Source organism: Podarcis raffonei, chromosome 15, assembly GCF_027172205.1.
Source record: "Podarcis raffonei isolate rPodRaf1 chromosome 15, rPodRaf1.pri, whole genome shotgun sequence".
Taxonomy (NCBI): Eukaryota; Metazoa; Chordata; class Lepidosauria; order Squamata; family Lacertidae; genus Podarcis; species Podarcis raffonei.
In genome coordinates, this window is record NC_070616.1 from 5,648,959 (window position 1) to 5,670,493 (window position 21,535).

The following is a 21,535-nucleotide window of genomic DNA, read 5'->3' on the forward strand; positions in this document are numbered from 1 at the left end:
CAGAGGTGCAGTTCCCAGCATCCTTAACAAATGGCAGTTACCAGGATACTTTGGAGGAAGACATGGACTGTTAAAGTGGTATAAAAGTTGCTTTAAATGCATTGTGTGCATGTGACCATAGTATTCCAAACCATCTCCCCACCCCTCCAAGAAACACACACACAATTAAATTTAAAAAAAAAAATTAAGTGGCCTTCTGTGGTCTATACATACCTTGCAGAGTTGCAGATCCATAAACTAAATTGACACAAGTAAATGAGCCACATGAAGTGGCATCCTTAGCCACAACCCAGCAAGCTATGCAATATCTGAGTGCCACTCTTACAAAACGTGAGGTGTGCCTCCCTGACGCGAGGGAGTCGAATGTGCTCAGCTACCTGTGATTTTAACTCGGTCCATATGGCGCACCCGAGATGCAAGTTCTGAAGAAGGATGTCTCTTCTCCTTGCCTTTTTAATGGTTTTAACAGTAATCATTTGGCTTGTTGAAAGAGTAAAGAGATGGATGGTGATATGGCAGCTGAGGGAGGAAAAGAGAGTCCTCTTTCCAAGAGAGAGATGGATGGCATCCGATCTGGCCCTTCGCCTGCCTAACAGAGGAGTCTGCTGTGTGTCACCATGTTCAAATAAGAGGCTTTCATCAAGTGAGGACCTATGTTAACTTTGGCTGCCATCCAGCGCCCTGTAAGAGTGCATAAGGACCACTTCCCAGGCTAAGGTTCCAAAACACTGCTAGGATCAGTGCAGATTCAAACCAGGAGCTTCTTGTCTGAACAATGATGATGATCGTGGAGAGTTGCCAGGTCCCAGTAGGGTTGCCAGATCCTAAGGGGCTGGGGATGAACCTGGAAACCAGGGAGTGCTACTTCAAAGGTCAGGTGGAGCTTAGTGAGGACAGAGGAGTGCACTACCTGAGCCAGGAGCCTTATAGAAGAACCTCATCAACAAGAGGGCAGCTAATGGCAAAGTGCTGTTGCTTTCCTCCCAGCACCCTTGAGATTTTAGCACTTTACCAAAGAGATCCTGCGAAGGAAGACTAAATCCTAAAAATTCAAGTCCTTCTTTTACAACAAAAGAAAGTATTTCTTGACACAGTTAAACTGTGGAATGCACTTCCACGAGAAGTAGAAATGGCCACCGATTTGGATGGCTTTAGAAGAGGATTAGACAAAACCATGAAGAATAAGGCTATCAATGGCTGCTAAGCACTTCAGCTAAGTTCTGTCTCCAGCGCTGGAGGCCTTTGAATACCAGTTACTGGGAACCACTAGTAGGGAGAGTTCCTGTTATGCTCAAGTCCTTATTTGGGGCAGGGGGATTCCTGTAAGCATCTGATTGGCCACTGTGGGAACAAAATGCAGACTAGATGGGCCATTAGCCTGATCCAGCGAAACTCCTCTTATGTTCACATATGCTCACCTTACCCATTACCTTCAGCCCATATGGTGAGTCTTTCATTTGAGAGCACACAGTACAGCTGCATCAGAGTGCAGAATGCATCGAGTTTTGATTCAAAATGGCGATAAGGCAGGAAAGTGCGGTGGTCCGCCAAGGCAGAGCTAACTCAAACAGTCAGCGGAAGAACCACTCTTGGCAATCAGTCAGGTCGACGCAGACTCAGCCACCTGCAGGACTGAAGCTCTCCACCACAAGAGCTGTTGATTCAAGGAGGTGAAGAGAGATATTTCTTGTAAATCCTTGCCGCATTTGATCTACGGCTCTCGCCTTGCTTCAAGAATTTGCAGTGTGCCCAAGTACATTCTTAGAAGATGATTAGCATCTTTAACCGTGTGTGTGAGAGAGAGAGAGTGAGAGAGAGTGCTTAATTCCATATTGTTAGTCAAAATAATAAATTGCTGAGGTTTTGGAACCTTTACCTCTTTTCGCACACATGTGTGTATATATTTCTCTTTTTATGTGCTATTTTCCATCTCTCATTACTTCTCACTGAGGAGTTTTGGTTTCCAGCTTTTGTGGCTCAACACTGAAGTTTCTCACTTTGGCTCCCAAACAGCAGAAGTACTTTGTGCAATTCCTTAATGCCTCTTTTGAAGTTCTGAATATACATGGGCAGAGGAACGTAGAACCTAACAATGTGGATTTAGCTTTCAAATAATGGGTAGGCTTTAAGGTTGGGCAAACTATTTGGCTGCTATCCAACTAAGCCATTCTCAAAGGAGACCCAGAGAAATAGACTGCAGTTAGTTGTGCCCATTGATGGGAGAGTTAGGAGGTCAACAGTATCTGGTAGTCACCATATTGGCTCCCCTGATACTAGAAGGAGGGGAGCTGCTAGGTCAGGTGCACTGTTGCCATTTTTGACACCATGTTTCGCATCATGTTGATCTAGTCTGGGCTTGGTCTACCTCTGGCCTGAGCACCAGATCTTAGAATATCCCCTGCCTGAATCCCTGGAGAGTTGCAGCTACCCATTATGATAGCTAATTCTGAGCTAGATGAAACAATGGTCTGAGACAGCGTAAAGAAGTTTCCTACTCCTACGTTCTTGAAGCTCTGGCAGTAGGGACTTGGCAGAACATCAGTCAAAGAGATGTGGTATCCTAGGATAGAAAAAAGTGTAAGAAAAGCCCTATTGGAAAGCCAAAAAGGTCAAAAGCCAAAGGCCCATGTTCTTGCAGTGGCCAACTTCATGCCTCATCTGGGAAGCCTGCAGGCAGGATGGTGCAACAATACTCATTCCATGTGCAATACCCAGAAAATAGTATTCAGAGGCATACTGCCTCAACTGTGAAGGTAGAACATAGCCATCATGGCTAGTAACCATTGACAACCTCGTCCTCCATAAATTTTGCAATCCTCTTTGAAAACTATCCAAACTGATGGCCTCACTACCTCTTGTGGGAGTGAATTCAAGAGTTTAGTTATGTCCTATGTGAATATAGCTCTCATTATCCTTTTACCCAAGTCTTCTCTTAACCCAGTGCTATGTTTGAAGGATACTGTTGCATGTCACCCCAATCTCCAAGGGGTGAGATCCCAGGGTTTCCATGAGCTTACCGAGGGCTCCTTTTGAACAGTAAGGCACAGTGGAAACTATGGTGTCATTACGATTTAAAGTTTATTTACACATATATACAACGTGAGCCTACGATGGAGGGATTCACAGTGTCAACACCCCAAGAGGATCTTCCTTCTCCTATAGCCATAGGCCTAGATTCAAACAGCCACCCAAAGTCAGGCTCTGCCTTTCAGACATTATCAGCTTGCTGCCTTTCTTCTCGGTGACATCATACACACACTGTTCAACTCTAAACTCTGGCTTTTGTCTTTCTCACTATCTGCAAGGTGGAGGAGGGGCGCCACACATTTGCCATCTGCCACAGAGCCCATCTCTTTTGCTCTCTTAATGGCCCATCACCTTTCTTTTGTTTTATTAATGGCCCTTCACCCAGGTGATCACCTCATGAGGAAGCTAGCCTGGTTTATATTTTAACACTTGCTAGGATTATAGGGATTAGAAATCTGGCACCCACAACTCATAACAATACTATACCTGTATTCACAACACACACTTCCACCATGCCTCCATCTGAAACACAAACACTCCCCAAAATATTTTTGGAGGGAATGATCATCACCCCACCAGTGGAGGAGCGGATAATCATAATCAAAAAATTTCCAGGCCTTCCTGCTTGTTTTTTAATGGGACATTTGTCCCATTTAGCAGATAACATCTGAAATGAGTTCAAATTCTTGTGTACGTGTAATAACTTGGCAAGAATTTATGAGCCGAGCAGATATTGCCATGCGGACATTTCAAAGCCATTTGTAAAAAGGGGGTGGGGGTTTGCAAGTGAAGTTCAATTAGCGATGGTTTCCCTCCTCCCTCTCAAATCCACAGAGAAGATGGAAAAATCCCATTCAGGAGGAATTAACTATCCTTCCATGCATGCAAAAGATACAAAGACCTCACACACTCGCACAGCAACAACAACCAAAGTTTGTTACAGTGAGTACTTCCATTTGCTTCAATTTACAGCTTCCTATTTGCAATGCACACTATCTGGTGAAGGATGAAATAAGGTGCATTTGCATAAAGAAAATAAAGGCTGGTTGGGGATGGGGGAGGAGAACTGCAGAGGGGATATACATAAAGGGGGGAGTTGGAGAAGGGGGCACAGATGTAGATTGTGGCTTAAGAGCTATTTCTGCAGTATCAGAAGACTAAACCAGACTCCGGGCTGGCCATAAACTAAAACCCACGCCCTGAAGCGAGGTGCCAAGCCACAAAAAGAATTTGCGTCAACTGGGAATACAAGGAAGAAGAAGAACTTCTAATTATAGGGCCTGGAAGCGGAAGCCGTGAGTGATTAGGAGTTTAGGCACTGCTGTGTGTTTACTTGGGAGCTTCCTCTCCTCGTTGCCCCCTTGACAGATGAGGTTGGCCTAAAGGGTGGGATTGAAAGTTTGCTGATGAGATGCAGAAAAAGGCTCCAGGACCCGAGCGGGGATGGCGACGGGATAACCGACGGCTTCTGCGGCCGTGTAGCAACATAAGTCTTTTCAACTAGGCGTCAGTTGGTTAGCCCAAGAAGACAAAATTAAAGGGTAGGGAATCTCAGCTGGGTACTTGCAGTTAAAGAAGAGGAAGAGACAGAGAGAGACAGAGAGAGAGAAAAGTAAAAAACATATATATAGGAAACCAGCACAGCTCAGATTTCTTAGATACATCCCTATTTATAACACCTCTCTAATTGCTGTGCTGTTGATGAAACCCAGTTAGATGCACATAGTTTTGCCACTGGTTGAGCTGCCAAGAGTAGAATTTTTTTTTTTTTAAAAAAAGGTTCCTTTGAGTGTTGCCATCTTGGAAAGAAAACACAATCTTTCTTGTGCCTCTAAGGCCAATTGCTTCAATTCAACTGGGTCTACTCTAAGTAGAACCAATGGTACACGCAACCTATTTTAACCTTAACCTCTGTAAGGTTCAAATGTACCAATCTCATGATTCTGTCATCAACACAGCTGAATCTTTACACAGGTGACCTTAAAGTAGCTGGATTGTATTCCATGTTAGTAATACCCAGAGTAGACCTACTAAAATTAATGGGCAGGACTAACAGGTATATTATTCCAATGGGTTTACTCTAAGTACAACTTAACCGGATCCAACCCCTTGCTTCCACACTGTGTACTGAGACATATGCTAGCAAGCCACGAGAGAATTGCTTGCATGCTAATGAGAAATTATTTACCTGAGGAATTAAAGTATCCCAAAAGCTCAAAGTCATGTCTGCATGATTTATTGTCCTGGCCTTGCTCCTCTTCCAATTAGCAGTATTTTGCCACATCTTTGCTATAAGGTGTGCCTGGGTCATTTAAATCACTCCTGGTGCAGAATTGCCCTTCTCAAAGGATGGCATGTCAAAAACAGTGAATCAAAACAGGGCAGGGCTACTTTGAGAGAGGGCCGTTTTTTACAAAACATGTAATTTATAGAACGCACCACCTCAAGATGTGGTGATGACCACTAGCTTAGCTCAGGATAGGCAGAAAGTAGATTGCAATCTACCAAGCAGATCTCTGGGTAAGTCACAGTAAATCTGCACAGGTGTCTGGCTCCAAATTGTTTAACAATAACGACAATACTTTTTCCTAGCTGCTGAAATGAAGAAAGCTTGGGAGGAAAACCAGGAGTGGATTTTTTGTATGTGGGAGGGCTGTGAGCTCAGTTTGGGTACTGAAAACAAAACGGGCTAGTGCCTCACTCACACAATACAGAGTTGTCTTGTGATATCAAAGCCATTGTCTAAGGCTGCAATCAAACCTACTTCGATCTCAACATTGATCTCAACAGGACTTACTTCTGAGCTGACATGGTTAGGATTGCACTTTAACTCTACACAGTGTGAATGAGGCAACAGCCCTCTCCTGCTATTGCTCCACAGGTAATGAGACTTTTTCTGTTTCTGAACCTGGAAGTTCCATAAGCTTCTGTTGAACTGCAGGGTGGTGTCTCTAATCTACACATGAGGCCCAGTCAAGAATGAAAATGCTAGCAGAGAGATGAGTGATGGCTGGTGAGCCAGCCAATGGGATAAAGAAAGGTTAGCTCAAGAAGCAGCTGTTTGGAGAGAAGGAAGAAAATATAGGAGCTACTGAATCCAACAATGACACTGGGTTGGCCTTCTGAGATAATCTGACTCTCCAGGGCTATGGCATGACAGCCCAGTCTCAAACTGCCTGCAGTTTCCTCCTCCAAATGGTAAGCTTGGTGATCACTGTCAAATTTGGGCAGAAGGAGATTCCTCTTCAGTCACCACAGCACTGACACCCTCACTTGACATAAAGACCATGAAGGCTGACCCCTTCCTTACAAGAGACATAGCCTAGTGTAGAACTACTGCTTTGCACCCAGAAGGTCCTAGGTTCAAACCTCGGGCATCTCCAGGAAGGGCTGGGAAAATCTACCTTGCCTGAAAGCCTGGGGAGCTGCTGCCAGTCTGTGTAGAAAATACTGAGCATGATGGACCTTGGGAGCTCCCTATATTCATACATACACATGCACACAGACCCTTTTGGGGTTCATGGTGATTGGCTCCAACTGTGAAATCCATGTGGAAATAAAAAACAGGACTAATTTGCAATGGGGTTTCAATACAGTGGTACCTCGGGTTACATACGCTTCAGGTTACATACGCTTCAGGTTGCAGACTCCGCTAACCCAGAAATAGTACCTTGGGTTAAGTACTTTACTTCAGGATGAGAACAGAAATCGTGCTCCGGTGGCGCAGCAGCAGCAGGAGGCCCCATTAGCTAAAGTGGTGCTTCAGGTTAAGAACAGTTTCAGGTTAAGAACAGACCTCGGGAACGAATTAAGTACTTAACCCGAGGTACATTTTGGGCAAAAACCGACCTATCCCGGAACCGAGGTTCAAACAAGCCTGGACCATGCTAGTCTTTATTTTTCACAAATAGCTATGTTGCTGCCAACCTTGTGTCCTCAAATACATAAAAATGAATTTGATAAGTCACGCAAGAAGAGAATCTGTGAGGCGTTATTGAGGCTTCTCAACGATCTAACAACCCCGCCCCCAACCCCACTTACTTTGATAAATGGGAAAACACTTCTGCGGAGAAAATTCCAATTTAAACTTCTTTAACTATTAACCCAAGACCACCATCGTATTTCAATATACCACATTTAACTAACCAGAGGAATTTCAGCTCTGTTAGAGGTGCAGTCAGGCATCCACAGGGGTACACAGTTTAATCTGTTTTACTGCAGGCCTAACATTAATTTTCCCTGTTATTAATGGGTGGAAAAGCTCTCTCTGAGCCAAAGAGGGGGCTGCTGCTTAAAAATTAGACGTGTTGCCTTTCACAGCTCTCGGCCTGCAGGATGACGCCTGTGGAAGGGAAGATCAATTATTTACTACATTACAACGGAAAAACACGTATTTACTGGACACTAGGCTTTTGAAAGTGAACCAGATCTTCCAAGTGCATTTTAATGTCTCAGGTGCTGGACATGTCTCTGGCCGCAAAGAAAATCTAGAGGTCTAGAGGTAGAAGGCAGTGATGGTCACCAACCTAGATGGCTTTAACAAAGGATTAGACAAATTCATGGAGGAGAGAATTATTGAAGGCTACTAGCCACAATAACTATGCTCTGCCTCCATAGTCAGAGGCACTAATGCTTCTGAGTATCATTTGCTGGAAACCACAGCAGGGGGAAAGTGCTCTTGTGCTCGCATCCTGCTTGCAGGTTTGGCAAAGGCTGGGTTGAGAGGCATCACTTGTGGGATGGACCAACACAATGCCCACCACCATTCCTCTATCCGTCTTCGCAGCTTAAAGTTCTAAGATAAAGCCTGCTTCAGAGGGACTCTCTCCTCTCCTGCAACGAGGCTGTTATGCCACCAGCTTCCTTGTGGGAAGGATATCAGTCAAGATGAAGCAGCAGGTAAGAACATAAGAAGAGCCTGCTGGATCCAGCCAATGGTCTATCTAGTCCAGCATCCTGTTCTCAAAGTGGCCAAGCAGATGCATGTGGGAAAGTGCCCCCCACCACCGCGGTTTCCAGAAACTGGTATTCAGAAGCATTTCTGAAGGCAGCCCTGTTCAGGGGAGTTTTAAATGTGTGACATCTTAGTGTACCCAGTCTCCACAGGAACCATCTACTACGAACTACCCCAAAGTACCCTGGTAATAAGTTGACTTTTGCTGAGTGTGTGTGTTTTTTTTAATGTAGCTTAATGTTTAGCTGTATCCTGAAAGGCGGGATATAAATAATTGTAATAATAAATAAATAAAATAATATCTTTCCCATTAGCGTTGATCCTTACTCAGCCTGTGGTATTTCCTGTCTCCCTTCCTCTCCCTCTGTCTCCATATTAAGGACTTGGCTTTCAGCCTTTATTCATTCATGTGGTCAGTACACAGTTGGAATGACATCCTAACTTCCTAGTCAGGCCATGGAATCTTCTTCCTTCTTCCCATTCGCACAGAACTATTGGCCACCTCCCTGCCTCTGCCCCCAAATAATGACCTCCCCACATTTGCTCCTATTTCAGTTGCTTGCCCATTGTCATTATCTGCCCATCAGTGCCTATATCTCAGACAAGAAGGCAACAGTGCTATGTTAAATATGCAGCTTCATGTTGGAGCCCAACTGACTCAGTTTTTCGCAGAGATTTTCAGCTGCTCTAAAAGATACCTGCCCCATCTTGGTGATTTCCCAGTACTCCTTGCTAAAAGCATTTGGTTTTTCATTTCCTCTGCTCTCATTTGCCCATGGTGACATCAAGAAGTAATCAAATATGGTTCGCTATTGACCCTTAGGGTCCCTTCCAGATTCTAGGCTGCACTGTGACATTGTTCCAATTGCTGTGTGATCCCTGGTTGGGAATCTGTATGATTGTTTCGGGAGTGAGGAAGCAACAGTAGCCAAAGGAAATGAGGTGGGGAGGTGATTGTCTGAATGATCAGTGCAAATAAGAAGTGTGGAAAATGTTTCTGCACCTTCAAAATTGCTAACTTCTACCTGGAAAACTGAACCTGGAGAATAGTCAGTACAAGATTTAATTCATTGTGAAGCTGCTAAGCGAGGGAAACCGCGAGAGCAGTGCTAGTGGCAACATAGAATGTATGTTTATCTACCACTGCACTAATGTTTAACTCAAATCGTAACGTTTATAGCTCTGGGTTAAGCTTCGGCATTAAAAATTGAAAGCTGAAATATTGCTTCTGCCACTGGAAGTAATAATCATTCTACTACAACAGCTACTTCTACAGCAGACGTGCCAAAAAATTACAAGAAAACTCCCCATTATACCGTCAAAATTTGTTCTGGGGTAGATGCTGATTGCATTCCCACTAGTCCTTAAATTCCCTTGGGGGTTCCTCAGCTGGTGCCTCCCACCTCTCCTTTGCATCCAGCCAGTCCATAAATGTTACTGTGGACTCAAAACCATGGTAGCATATACTGTTTGCATTCACTTGCAGGATTTCCATGCCTCATCTCGGAGAAACATGTGAATTGTGACGATTTCTGCTAATGTTTCCATTTCTGGTGGAATGCTCCAACATCCCTTTCAGCTACTGAGCTATGCTCTCTCCATGACAGGGAACCACAGCACATGCCAGAGCTGGAGCACTGATCTCACTGCAGCGATGGCTGTCGCTTGATGATGCAAGAGGACAGCAAGGCTGTCTGCCAAAACAGCAGTCTAGGCATTGACCTTAACAGTTAGCCTAGGAAAAAAAAATGTGTGTTACCAGTCTATTTACCTACTCTGTAAGTCAGTGCAGCATGATCAGCATCTGAAGTAAAAAGTAACTCCCTTCCAGATTGCAAAAACCACCCTGCCTGATCACTTGCCTTACTTGCAAACAGGTAACCAACAAGACGGCTGGGGAAAGTCCTATGTAAGGTGCCATCACGTGGGAATACTGAAATGTTTGCAGATAGGAAGGGACAAAGGTTTACACATCCTTAGATTTGTGTTTGTGCTGACAGCCACAGCTGGGCACATGTTACAGGGGGGGCTTCTCAAGTGCTGCCGGCTTGTGGAAAAAACGTGGCTCAGTCGGTCGCATTTTGGTTACGGCAAATAAAAGACTGGCCTTCTGGTGACTCAGTGGAAGTAGTGCGTTGTGCCAGAAAATCTGGGCTGTTCCAAAGTTGACTCGGGATGGAAGATTTACTTTGGACACCGAGCTGTCATCTTAACACTCCGCTTGCAAGACCATGCCATGGGTCTGGCTGCCAGAAAATGAAGTGGCTGCGTTCCACTTGTTAGGAAAACTACATCCCTTTCCAGGACTCAACACCTTATTTGCCACATCTGATCAATCTTGGCTAAGGGATTCTGTTACACACACACACACACACACACACACACACACACACTTTGCATTAGTTCTTGGCTAAAGGGTAAACAAGCTTTTGAGGCCCGTGGACACATTTTGATTTCTGAGTACCACCCCCTGTGGTCTCTCTCCCCCGGATCAGCCCGCAGCCCCACACCAGAGAGTGAAAAAGAGAAGAGAGAGAGAGCATACACTTTGCTTTCCCAATGGAGCCATGCAATTACAGTGGTACCTTGGGTTAAGAACTTAATTTGTTCCAGATCTCAGTTCTTAACCTGAAACTGTTCTTAACCTGAGGTACCACTTTAGCTAATGGGGCCTCCTGCTGCTGCCGCGCCGCCGGAGCACGATTTCTGTTCTCATCCTGAAGCAAAGTTCTTAACCTGAGGTACTATTTCTGGGTTAGCAGAGTCTGTAACCTGAAGCATATGTAACCTGAGGTACCACTGTAATAGAGGTTGATGCTATCGGTAGCTCCTAGTTATGATGAGCATATGCTACCTTCAGGGGAAGAGCGGCAGGAGAAGGCTATGGCCCTCACATCCTGTTTGGGGGCTTCCCAGAGGCATCTGATTGGCTACTGGGAGCACGGGATGCTGGACTAAACGGATCTTTGATCTGATCCAGAAGGATCTTCTTACATAGCAGCATGACAGCACAGGAGTACATCTACCTGAACCCTTAAGTACCTTCAGTTGCAATCGTCTTACAAAGCTTGTGAATCTTAGATTATCTGTCAGAGCAAACCACAGGAATGTGTAGGGTTGGGAGGAAAAAATGTGTACATATACATTTATTTTCCCCTTCCTGGGGCCCCCTGAAACAAAATTCAAGCGTAGCCAGTTCCTCTGGACTGAAAAGTCCAGATTGTGCGATTCTTATCAGATATGTGATTTACTGGCAATGTACAGTACGAGGGGGGGGGGTTGAGAGGGAGAAGTGGGGGAGGTTCCTCCAGTTGCGACAATGTTTAAAGTCTGGAGGGGCATGTCATGCGCCACCCATACGGCTCACCACCACCACTCCAGATCACAGCGCCGAGCCAGGGGGTGCCCACTGCCAACGTTGTAAATGCTGCCATTAAAATGTTTGTTTTAATTCTGACCTCAGAGTCACAGCTAATAAACAAGAAAGGCAGTGGGAAATTGAAAAACAAACTCAATGCAGCTGTCGGACTGGCTGGTTCACAACAGCATTTTAACGGCGTCCTTTAATTTCAGCTTCTATGAATAGATCCCATACACAGCACGTTGCATACTGAGCAGCCAAGGAAGCCTTGTGTCGTCCCCCCCCCCCAACTCACTGGTATGCTATACGTGTCCCGTTTACAGCATTTAAAATAAATAAATAAATAGATAGATAGATGATAGATGATAGATAGATAGATAGATAGATAGATAGGTCCCTCAATCTTGTCCTCTTGTTTCCAGAAGGGCTGAACTAGCTCATGTTTGAGGAAGCCTTTAGCAAAGTGTCCTATAGCCGACCTGAACTGATTTACATAACTATGCAGCCCTGAGAGTCTTTGTGTGGAGCCCTGCATAGGGAAGTTTTTAACGTGTGATGTCCTACTGTAGTTTTATGCTAGAAGCCGCCCAGAGTGGCTGGGGCAACCCAGTCAGATGGGCAGCAGATAAATTATTATTATTGTTAATATTGTTATTATTATGACTATTTTAACTTTGTACAGTGCCCTAGACATGGTGTCACCCCAGGGCATAGTGGGGAGTTAAAATGACAACTCTTGGACCCAGCCACCTTTTCAAAGATGACCCCAGGGCAGGCATCAATAGTGAGCACTAACTGTACTCTCCAACATTTCACAGAGCAAAATAAGGACAGGGAATAGGCATAGCCATCCTCATAGCAAATATAACAACATATAGGTGGGGAGGCTGTTGTAAAAAACAAAACAAAAACACTATAGGAAGAGGGGCCTTTTAAGCATACCCCATAATACTTAGGGCATTGGAGGGTGTTCTGTGCACTGCTCAGCAGTCCTCACAACAAACCTTTAAAGTAGGCCAGTGCTAATTATCCCCAGATTGTACTTAAGAAGGCTGAGGGGACAGCAGTTTACCTAAAGCCACTTAGTCTAGAGAAGAGGTTAGACTTGGCAACTCATGCCCCCCAACGCCCTTCCTTTCCACTCCATCTCTGCATTATCAGGCATGAAAAGTTCTCCTTATATCGATGTTTTATGGACTTCTCCAAAATTCACTAGAATACCTTTTTAACAAGTAGCGCCGCTGCTTTTAAGAGCCCTATTATACAGCCTATGAAAATAGCTTTGCAGGGCCTGTATAATTGCTAACAGTTAAGTGCTAATGGCATTATATAAACAGGCTTCGAAGCGGTCTGTTCATAAATGCTACTCAGGGCAATATAAACCCTACATGAGCCAAGGAATCGGGACAGCAAAGACTTAAAAAAAAAACACAGGCCATGAAGAAAACGACATGGAGGGGGTGATAATCTCTGTTGCATGGGTTTCATGAGTCATATCACATGCTATGATTTCCTGCACAGAAACAAACTTTGAAATCCCGCAATACACAGCAGCAACCTTTGTGATGATGTGTGTTGCTGGAACCTATGACATTTCCTCTGGGAAGCCAGTTCCCCACTCTCTGTCCAATAGCCCCAACTCCCTGGAAGCAGCAATAAGGTTTGGCCCCTCCAGATGCTGCTAAACTCGCAACTCTCATCAGCATGGCCAATGGCCAAGGATGATGGCAGCTGTAGTTCAGCAACAACTGGAGGGCCAGAGGCTCTCCACATACGGCTAAGCTCTCTCTGTGTGCAAGGCTAAGAATCAGTGTGACACAGGGGTATAGCGTGGGGAGGTACCAGCGAGGCCACTTCCCCGAGCACACAATTTTTGAGGGGGCGTGAATCAGGTGCCCCAGCGTGGCCCAGCCCAGTGCTACTCTCCAGCCTCCAAGGGCCACGTTGGCTGGCTATGGCCGCAGTTTGCTTCAATGAGAGCAGGGTCACTCCAGTGGTGTCAGTGGCGAGGGCTGGGCTGGAGGCCTGGCACATGTGCTCACCTAGGCTGGGTGTAGGCAACCGACGCTACATCGCTGCTGTAACATCAGGAGCCAAGACATCCATTGCCATGATGTGCTCTTCGGTTGGAATATTCCAAGTGCAACGTGGCAGTCTGCACTGTAGATGTCAAATATTCTTCACCATTTGGGGGACATCTTGCTGCCACTGCTACTCCACAGTATTTGTACAGCATCAGAACGATCAAGGTTGCTTGACATATGTAATCACAATAAAACTTGAAGACAACTGCCTGGTAGGCCAACTGCATTGTCCCAGTAGAGCAAACTGAAGGCAGCAAGATAGGGCCACAGATGTTCCCCACCCTTGGATTAGGTGATGAACTCTAGCCTTTGCAGCAGGTCCTAATTGATGCCACCTTAGGAAAGCCCTTCACTTACTCAGGAACCTGTGGAACTGTAGGAAAATTCCAAAACAGCTCAGGCCCAGCAGACCACATAAAACCGATGTCCTATTAAACCGCTTGTGGTGGAAACAGACAGGACAGACACAATTACTTCAATAACTTTTGCCGTTATTAGCTCAGCAGCTTGCTCAATTCCAACCTAAATTACAAGATGTCTTTTAATAATGTACGCTCAATAATACAGGAGTCGCTTGCCCAGATCCTGGAGACCGGAGGCTAGACAATTCGCCCGTTTAGTCTAGCCTGGCCTAAGATGGAGCAATTGATTCTACTGGATAACAATTTAATCCTTTCCCCTCCTCCTCTTGTTATCAAGATTACACACACTTAGAATTCCTGGCAGAGCGTCATGTACAACATTAAGAGCTTGGAGGCCAATTCATAAACATCTTAATCAACCAGCCTCCTATGGTGTAGGTTCCTCCCGTCTGTGACGACCTCCCAAACTGTAGTCCGAGGCGCCTTTGGTCGAGGAGAACTTGTGGATTTACATTTACAGGTCAGATGTGTTTCTATCAGGGTCACTGTAAGCATCCGTGATGTTTGTAAACTGTTTGGACCTCTTTAAATAAGGGAGATGATTCAAGGCTTAATTCCGCCTAATGAAACTTTTAATAGGGAAAAAAATCCTGTGGTGTTTGGCTGTGGATCTCACATACCAGGGTGCAAACGCACCTTTAGACTCACTGGGTGGCCTCCGGCAAAGTAAAAGTCAGCGGGTGGCAGGATCTGGACCAGCATGGGTTGGAATTGTTGCTGCATTCAAACTGCTGCTAAACTCCCCAGATGACCCTGGGTCAGGAGCTCTTTCAGCCTAGCTTACATTACAGGGCTATTGGTTTGAATTGCTGCTGCATTTGAATTGCTGCTGAAACTCCCCAGATGACCTTGAACCAGGAGCTCTTTCAGCCTAGCTTACCTCGCAGGGTCATTCTAAGCACACCGGCATTATTGCTCTAATGTATTTGCAAATTGCAAGGATGGAAGACCTGCAGCTCTCCAAATTATGTCCTCCAGATGCTGCTGCACTCCCAGTTCCCACCAGCCCTAGCCAGCACAGCCAATGGTCAGGAATAATGGGAGTTGGAGTCCAACAGCATCTGGAGGGCCAAGTATAATTTATTTTTTTTAAGTGATGAGTTATTTGGTAGTGGTTACTTTTTTGTAAGCCACCTTGTGCTCTAGAATTGGAGTGGAAGGGCGGGCCCAAAATCACCCCAATGAATTAATTAAATGGGGTCTTCCTGTGTGTGCTGCTGCCACCCGCATCTCTTGAAGGAAAGGGTAGAGAAAAATAAATTGCTGATCATCTATTTTCTAAATGTTTGTTTTTAATCCAACACAGCGAAAACAATGCTGGAGGCAGAAGTTATGAGTTACCAGTCTCTGCAGCCACAGCAGGCGCTGTGATTCTCCACTGGTTTGACTTCACCCCCAGAGGTGCGCTCCATTGTCTCTTGAGACAGATGGGTGCCAACAACAATGTTTTAGATTGCAATTCTGAGGGCAGAAAGGTCTCATCACAGATAAATGTAACAAATGAGAGGGTGCTGATTTTTAATTTCTTTAGCAAAGCTGGTTTATACCTCCTTAGCAAGTCTACATCCCAGTTCAAAAACTGTGGCAGCCAGAGGCAGGTGCTGTAAATGGGGCACATGAGTGCAGAAGCCCTACACAGAAATACATGGCAAGATCTACAAATGCTATGATTAAAACACAGCTTCCCCTTTCCCCACCACTATCTCCTGTCACAAGCAGTAAGAGCAACAGAACTCTGAGCCACACACAGTTATTAAGGAGTTCTGACATAACAGATGGGCTGTCAAGCGTAAGTCCAACTAGCCACTGTAAGCAGGGGAAAGAGAGGACATCCATTCCGTTTTTGTTCTCTGAAATGTGATTTCATCCCAAACCTCTTCGAGGCATTTTAATTCACTTTAAAACTCATTAATTTAGGCAAGCGGAAGCTCTTGATCTTCCACGGACCCTGTTTCACTGACCGCCATGCAGTCAATCAAAAAGTTATTACTCTTGTCGTAGGAAGGATAATAAACAAGTTATGCTGTCGGCTGGACGAGATTACACGGACAGGATGCATTCTACCTGCCCACAAGCCTTATTCAGCTGAAAGTAGGAAGGAGAGGGGCAAAGGTGCTTTCTTTGAGGCTTTAAATATCATTTTCAGATCACTTCTCTCCCCACCCATCACCGGGGGGGAGGGGGCACTAATACTAAGAAAGAAGCCCAAGTTACATCTCCAGGTTAAGCATTAAGTGCAAAAGGATAAGTGGTGTCAAATCTATGAGAATATTTGCACAAACCTCAAGAAATAAAATAAGAAAAATCTCTGTGCGTGTGATGTCTGTTCCAACTAGAATATAACGGAGGAGGAAACCTTTTATTAACCTAACTTTTCAGATACATTAATGCCCATTTCCTACAGATATTGGATGTAATTTCTTGACCCAGTGCAGATATAATGCTTCCAATATCTCAGCATGGTAAGAAGATGGACAGCAGGCTACAAAGTCATGTCTTCCTTCCCCAGTGGCAGATATGGGGAACCATATGCCGTAGGACTCCAGCGTCTATCAATCCCAGTCAGTCAGGGGCCATGGGAGCTGGAGTCAGTAACATCTGGAGGGCTGCTGGTCCTCCATCCCTTACTCATAGGGAGCTGCCTTTTGCCATGGGTTCATCTAGCTCAGGCATAGGCAAACTCGGCCCTCCAGATGTTTTGGGACTACAACTCCCATCATCCTTAGTGAACAGGACCAGTGGTCAAGGATGATGGGAATTGTAGTCTCAAAACATATGGAGGGCCAAGTTTGCCTATGCCTGATCTAGCTCAATGTTGTCCTCACACACTGGCAGTGATTCTTCTGGGTTTTAGACAGAGGATATTCCCAGCCCTACCTGGAGGTTCCAGCAACTGAACCTGGGGCCTTCAGCATGCAAAGCAGGGACTCTACACCTGAGCTGCATCCCTCCTCAAGGATTATATGTCTGCAACCCCACACCATGCCCATGTCTTTGGCTACTGACAAATGGAAATAGCATCCGACTTCCTTGGACTGGGATTTCCAGCAAGACTGCATCGAGAACCACAATAACAGAAGGCTACACCCTCACCCCCGTGTTTGTAGCAAGCAGAATATGATGAGATGAAGAGCAAACAAGTCACTTACCACTAGGGTTGAAAGACATGCAGCAGATGGGCTTCTCATGTGCTGGGAAGTGAGCCACAATGCCATCGCTGTCCGAGTCCTCGCTTACCAGCACCTGTGCAGTAACGGAAAGAACAGAAGAAGAGTGGCGTAGCTGCATTTTATCCTCTTTACATTCACAGTCCAAGGGTTGTGGCAAAGTTACGTACGTGTGTGTGTGTGTGTGTGTGTGTGTGTGTGTGTGTGATGCATTTATTTGCATTTCTGATATATTTCAATACAGGCAAGGTATAAATAAAAATAATATGAAAAGAAAAGAATCTCTGAAATAATAATAAAGTAGAAATTTAGAAATAACAGAAAACAGAACACATTCCTTGACTGACTTCCCATGCTCTCCTTCCATGGTTCCTTATATCTCCTCCTTTTCTTGTGTTTTCTTGGTTCAGCCCGTCTATCGCAACTCCTTATTTTAACTCTAGTTATTTCTTACACTGCTGAGAATCTTACCATCCTTCTAGGCTGATCGTCTGCTTATAATACTTTTTCATATACTCAATAAAAAATATCCAGTCCTCCTTATGTCTTTTATCATTTTGATTTCTTATTCTAATGGTCATCCCCCCCTACCTCCACATATTCTAACAATTTGATATGCCATTCTTCTTTCATTGGCACCTTATTTGTTTTCCATTTTTGCGCTAATAACACATGGGCAGCTGTTGCCACACACAGGAACGAATTTCTCTCTTTTGTTGGTAACTTCTGTTGTTATTAAACCCAACAAAAATGCTTCTGAATTTTTAGCAAATGATTTTTTAAACATTTTTAAAAGTTCATTATAGATCATTTCCCAATAGTTTTTAATTATGCTACACGACCACATGTGGTAAAAGGATCCCTGTGCCATCTTACATTTCCAACAGTTACCCTTTGTTGATTTTGACATTTTTGCTAGTTTGTTTGGCATCAAATACCACCTGTGCATCATCTTCATGAGTTTTCCGCTTAGTGTGTAGCATGCCATAAATGTTAAATTTAATTTCCATGGTTGTTCCCATAATGCAAAATCAATGTTTTGTCCCATGTCTCTGGCCCAACTTATCGATGATTTCACCATTTCGTCCTTTGTGTCCCACTCAAGTAATAAATTATACATTTTAGATAATATTTTAACCCTGGAGCCTAATAACTCTCTTTCAAGCTGCGAGTTTTGTTTCGCAAATCCACATTTTTTATCTAACCTAAATGATGCATTCAACTGATGGTAACTTAACAAATCTGCCACCTGATCCTTTATCTCTCCATACTCTTTCAATTTATATTCCTCCCCGGTGACAGTTAGCAAGTCTCTATAATGTACTCCAATTTGTCTGTGTATAAATTTTTTCCTTGCAAGGGCTTCTGTTGGTGACAACAACATATGTGTTTTCCTTTCTAATAAGTTATTGTATTTTCCCCATACCCTATACAGGTTTTTTCATAATTATGTGGTTTGAGAAACTCTTATAATTTTGCCCTTCCTGTACCACAATACAAAGTTACCTGTTTTTATACTGTCACGTTCAGAAGAAACTCTACTCAGAAAGTAAAGACAGAAAAAATGGCACGTTCTACACCAGGTGCAGGGAACTTGAAGCCCTGTAAACATTACTGGGTTACAAGTCCAGTCTTCTTTGGCTACTGGCCATCCTGGCTAGCTGGGGCTGATGGGAGACGGAGTCTAGCAACATCTAGCAGGCAGCAGGCTTTGACCTTTCTAGCAAAAGGAATCGCTTCCAACCAACCCACTGGAGGCTGAACCACAGCACCAGTTTCCTCCACCCTTTCTCCCTGGCATGTAGTTATGAAACCAATAATGCTGGAGAGAAGTGGGGGAAACACATGACAGGGCCACATTGTATGTTCACATTACAGGGAGAGGAGCTAGGAGTCAGTATGGTGTTGCTGCTGCTGGATAGTGACAGCCCTGCATTGCCTGTTCTTGCTCAAGGATAGCATCGCCAAGCCCACCCAACCCTTGGCACCACTGTGCTCATCCATTTCCCTCTTCCAAACGCTTGTACAACACTATAAACATGAACATGCAACATCCTCTGCCTGTGCCAACCATCTAAGGAAGAATAAGTAGCACAGAAACATTTTCCAAGGCAAATGTTTCAGAATAAAACTGTAGCTCATCCATGGCCATTTGGTGGATAAACTCAACCAGAGATGACATACCTTGTTACTGCTGTGTACTGCAATGCAGCCAGGTAAGAGCCACCTGTGGTGCAAAGCAAGGCAAGGTGGGCAAGCCTCAGGCAATACACAATACACAAGAAAGGTTCAGGCTGGATGCAAAGCCCAGGTTGTGTCCTGGGAAACAGAGCTCTGAAGTGGCTCCAAAAAGGAGAAAGCTAAACTTGAGGCCTTCTGTAGGAGCAAGAGCAGGTGCAGCCTGATTGTTAGCCCCACCTTTGCTGCAAGATGCTATTCTGCTTAAAGAAGCCCAGCCCTCTCTGCTGATCTCCTGCTGTGACAGAGCAGAGGAGCCTTGGGTCTTACTGGTACTTTTGCAGTGGAGCCTCCGAGTCAGAGGCAGACAGTGTTATATTCTCAATCTAGGCTCTGTGTTGGCCCTGCAGGTTCATCTGACAGTAGCACATGTGGGACTGGCCCTGCACGCCCTTGGCTCTTCTGCTTCAGAGTCCTCGCCCTCATCCCCTGACAATGAGGAATCAAACCCCTGGGTCATGATTCTATCGTGACTTCTGAGCACAGAATGGCGTTTTCATTTGGGATGCTGCACAAAAGGAGGAAGGCAAGTAATAAGGCTGGCCCAAGCCATTTGCTCCCTGGTGCGAAGGACAAGATGGCACCCTCTCCCTGCTTCCCTGCACAGGGAATTTTACTTCCAACACTGGTGACATGCTGCTGCAGCTGGGGCTTAGGGAGCTTAGGACAGACTGTGTGGTTCCGTCCACCAACAGAAATGGCTGGAGGAAATGGCTGCCCCTCAGCAACTGCCACCTGAGGCCACTGTCTTATTTTGCCTAATAGTAGGGCCAGCCTAGGTAGACAGACAGACAGACAGATGTTTCAAGGTATAGCAGCAACTTGATCACAGCAAACCAACAGGGGCCAGTTTAGAGCTTGGCATCCTTACCACCCCTACTCCACCCCTTTTCAGTTTTCTCCTGAAGGATGCATTCCCCCCCTCCGAAAATCCATGACCCCTTCTCTATGAAAAATGACATTTAATTAATATTATTTATTAGAACATCCCTGTTCTGCTCTGGACATGAAGGAAACCTATTTGAGAGTGCATCAAGAGAGAAAATGCCAGGACACCAGGGGTTGGACTAGATGACCCTTTGGGTCCCTTCCAACTCTAAGGTTCTATGAAACCTTCAAGCTTCCATGAACTGTTGGCACAACTGTATCTTTTTTGTTTGATTCCAACATTAACAGACAGGACAATATTTGGGGCCTGGATTGAATTAGAGAGGAGAATTCCTTTATTTAATAGACAGCAGCGGGAGCTTTTTAAAGAAAAAAAAATACATATTCTGTCATTGGTGGCACAGATTTGCTGGGCAGAGTTTAGTCATGAGCAGATGGGATGAGTTCCTTCCTGTGTTTTCACAGGAGAGATATCAGACACCTTGGCTTTGAAGTCCAGACAAGTTCCTGACTTTTCATCAGATTTTTGCAACTGTCCATAATGGTCAGTCACAGACTGGCTTGGGAAAAGGAAAGGCCATTAAACGGGATCATCAAACCCCAAAAAAGGAGGCGCAGTGGGCATGATGATATCAGAGAAACATCCAATGAAGCTAAATGCTCAAAGATTCAGGAAAGATGAAAGAAAGTACACCTTCATGTAGCACACAGTTCAGCTATGGGACATGCTCTTGCAGGAGGCAGTGACTCCCAGCAACTCAGAGGGCTTTAAAAGATGATTGGAGAAATTCTTGGGGCGGGGGGATAAGGCTATCAATGGCTTCTAGCCATGATGGCTGAGCTCTTCCTCCATAGTCACTATTACTTCTGAATACCAGCTGCTAGAAACCAGAGGAGAGGAGAGTTGCTCTCCTGCTCAAATCCTGCTTGCAGGTTTCCCACAGGAATTTGGTTGGCCACTGGACTAGATGGGCCATTGGCTATTGGTTAACATGGCCAAGCCATGTTCACATTCAAAGTTACTGTGCAGCAGTAGATAATCCATATCGAGTTGCTGGCCTGACTAGACCCAACGCACTTGGACGGGACAGTCCTCAAACAGAGACCTTCAAATGTTATATGTATTGCATGGACACACAATCCAAGGGTGAGGGACCTTTGGCCCTCCAGATACCACAGAAGTACCACTCCCATCAGCCCTAGGAAGCATGGACAATGGCTAGGGGTGATGGGAGTTGTAGTTTGGCGACATCTGAACGACCAAGGATTCTCCACACCTGTTCTAGGCCTAACTGTACATTACTTGAACAAATACATTTCTAAGAACAAGGTAGCTTCTAGAAGCTCCAAGAAAGCCCCATAACCATTTCAGGTTCTGTACATTTCCCTCAAGC

At 45.0% G+C, this 21,535-nt stretch overlaps 1 protein-coding gene across 5 annotated transcripts in view; it reads right to left on the reverse strand.

Annotated features, from left to right (window-relative positions):
• BCAS3 (BCAS3 microtubule associated cell migration factor) overlaps window positions 1–21,535 on the reverse strand; it is a 459,527-nt gene that overhangs the window by 345,577 nt on the left and 92,415 nt on the right. For all 5 annotated transcript variants that reach the window (XM_053366622.1, XM_053366620.1, XM_053366618.1 and 2 more), the window contains exon 13: window positions 16,998–17,091. In XM_053366622.1, the coding sequence (XP_053222597.1) occupies window positions 16,998–17,091 (94 nt within the window). The remainder of the gene's footprint in view (window positions 1–16,997; window positions 17,092–21,535) is intronic.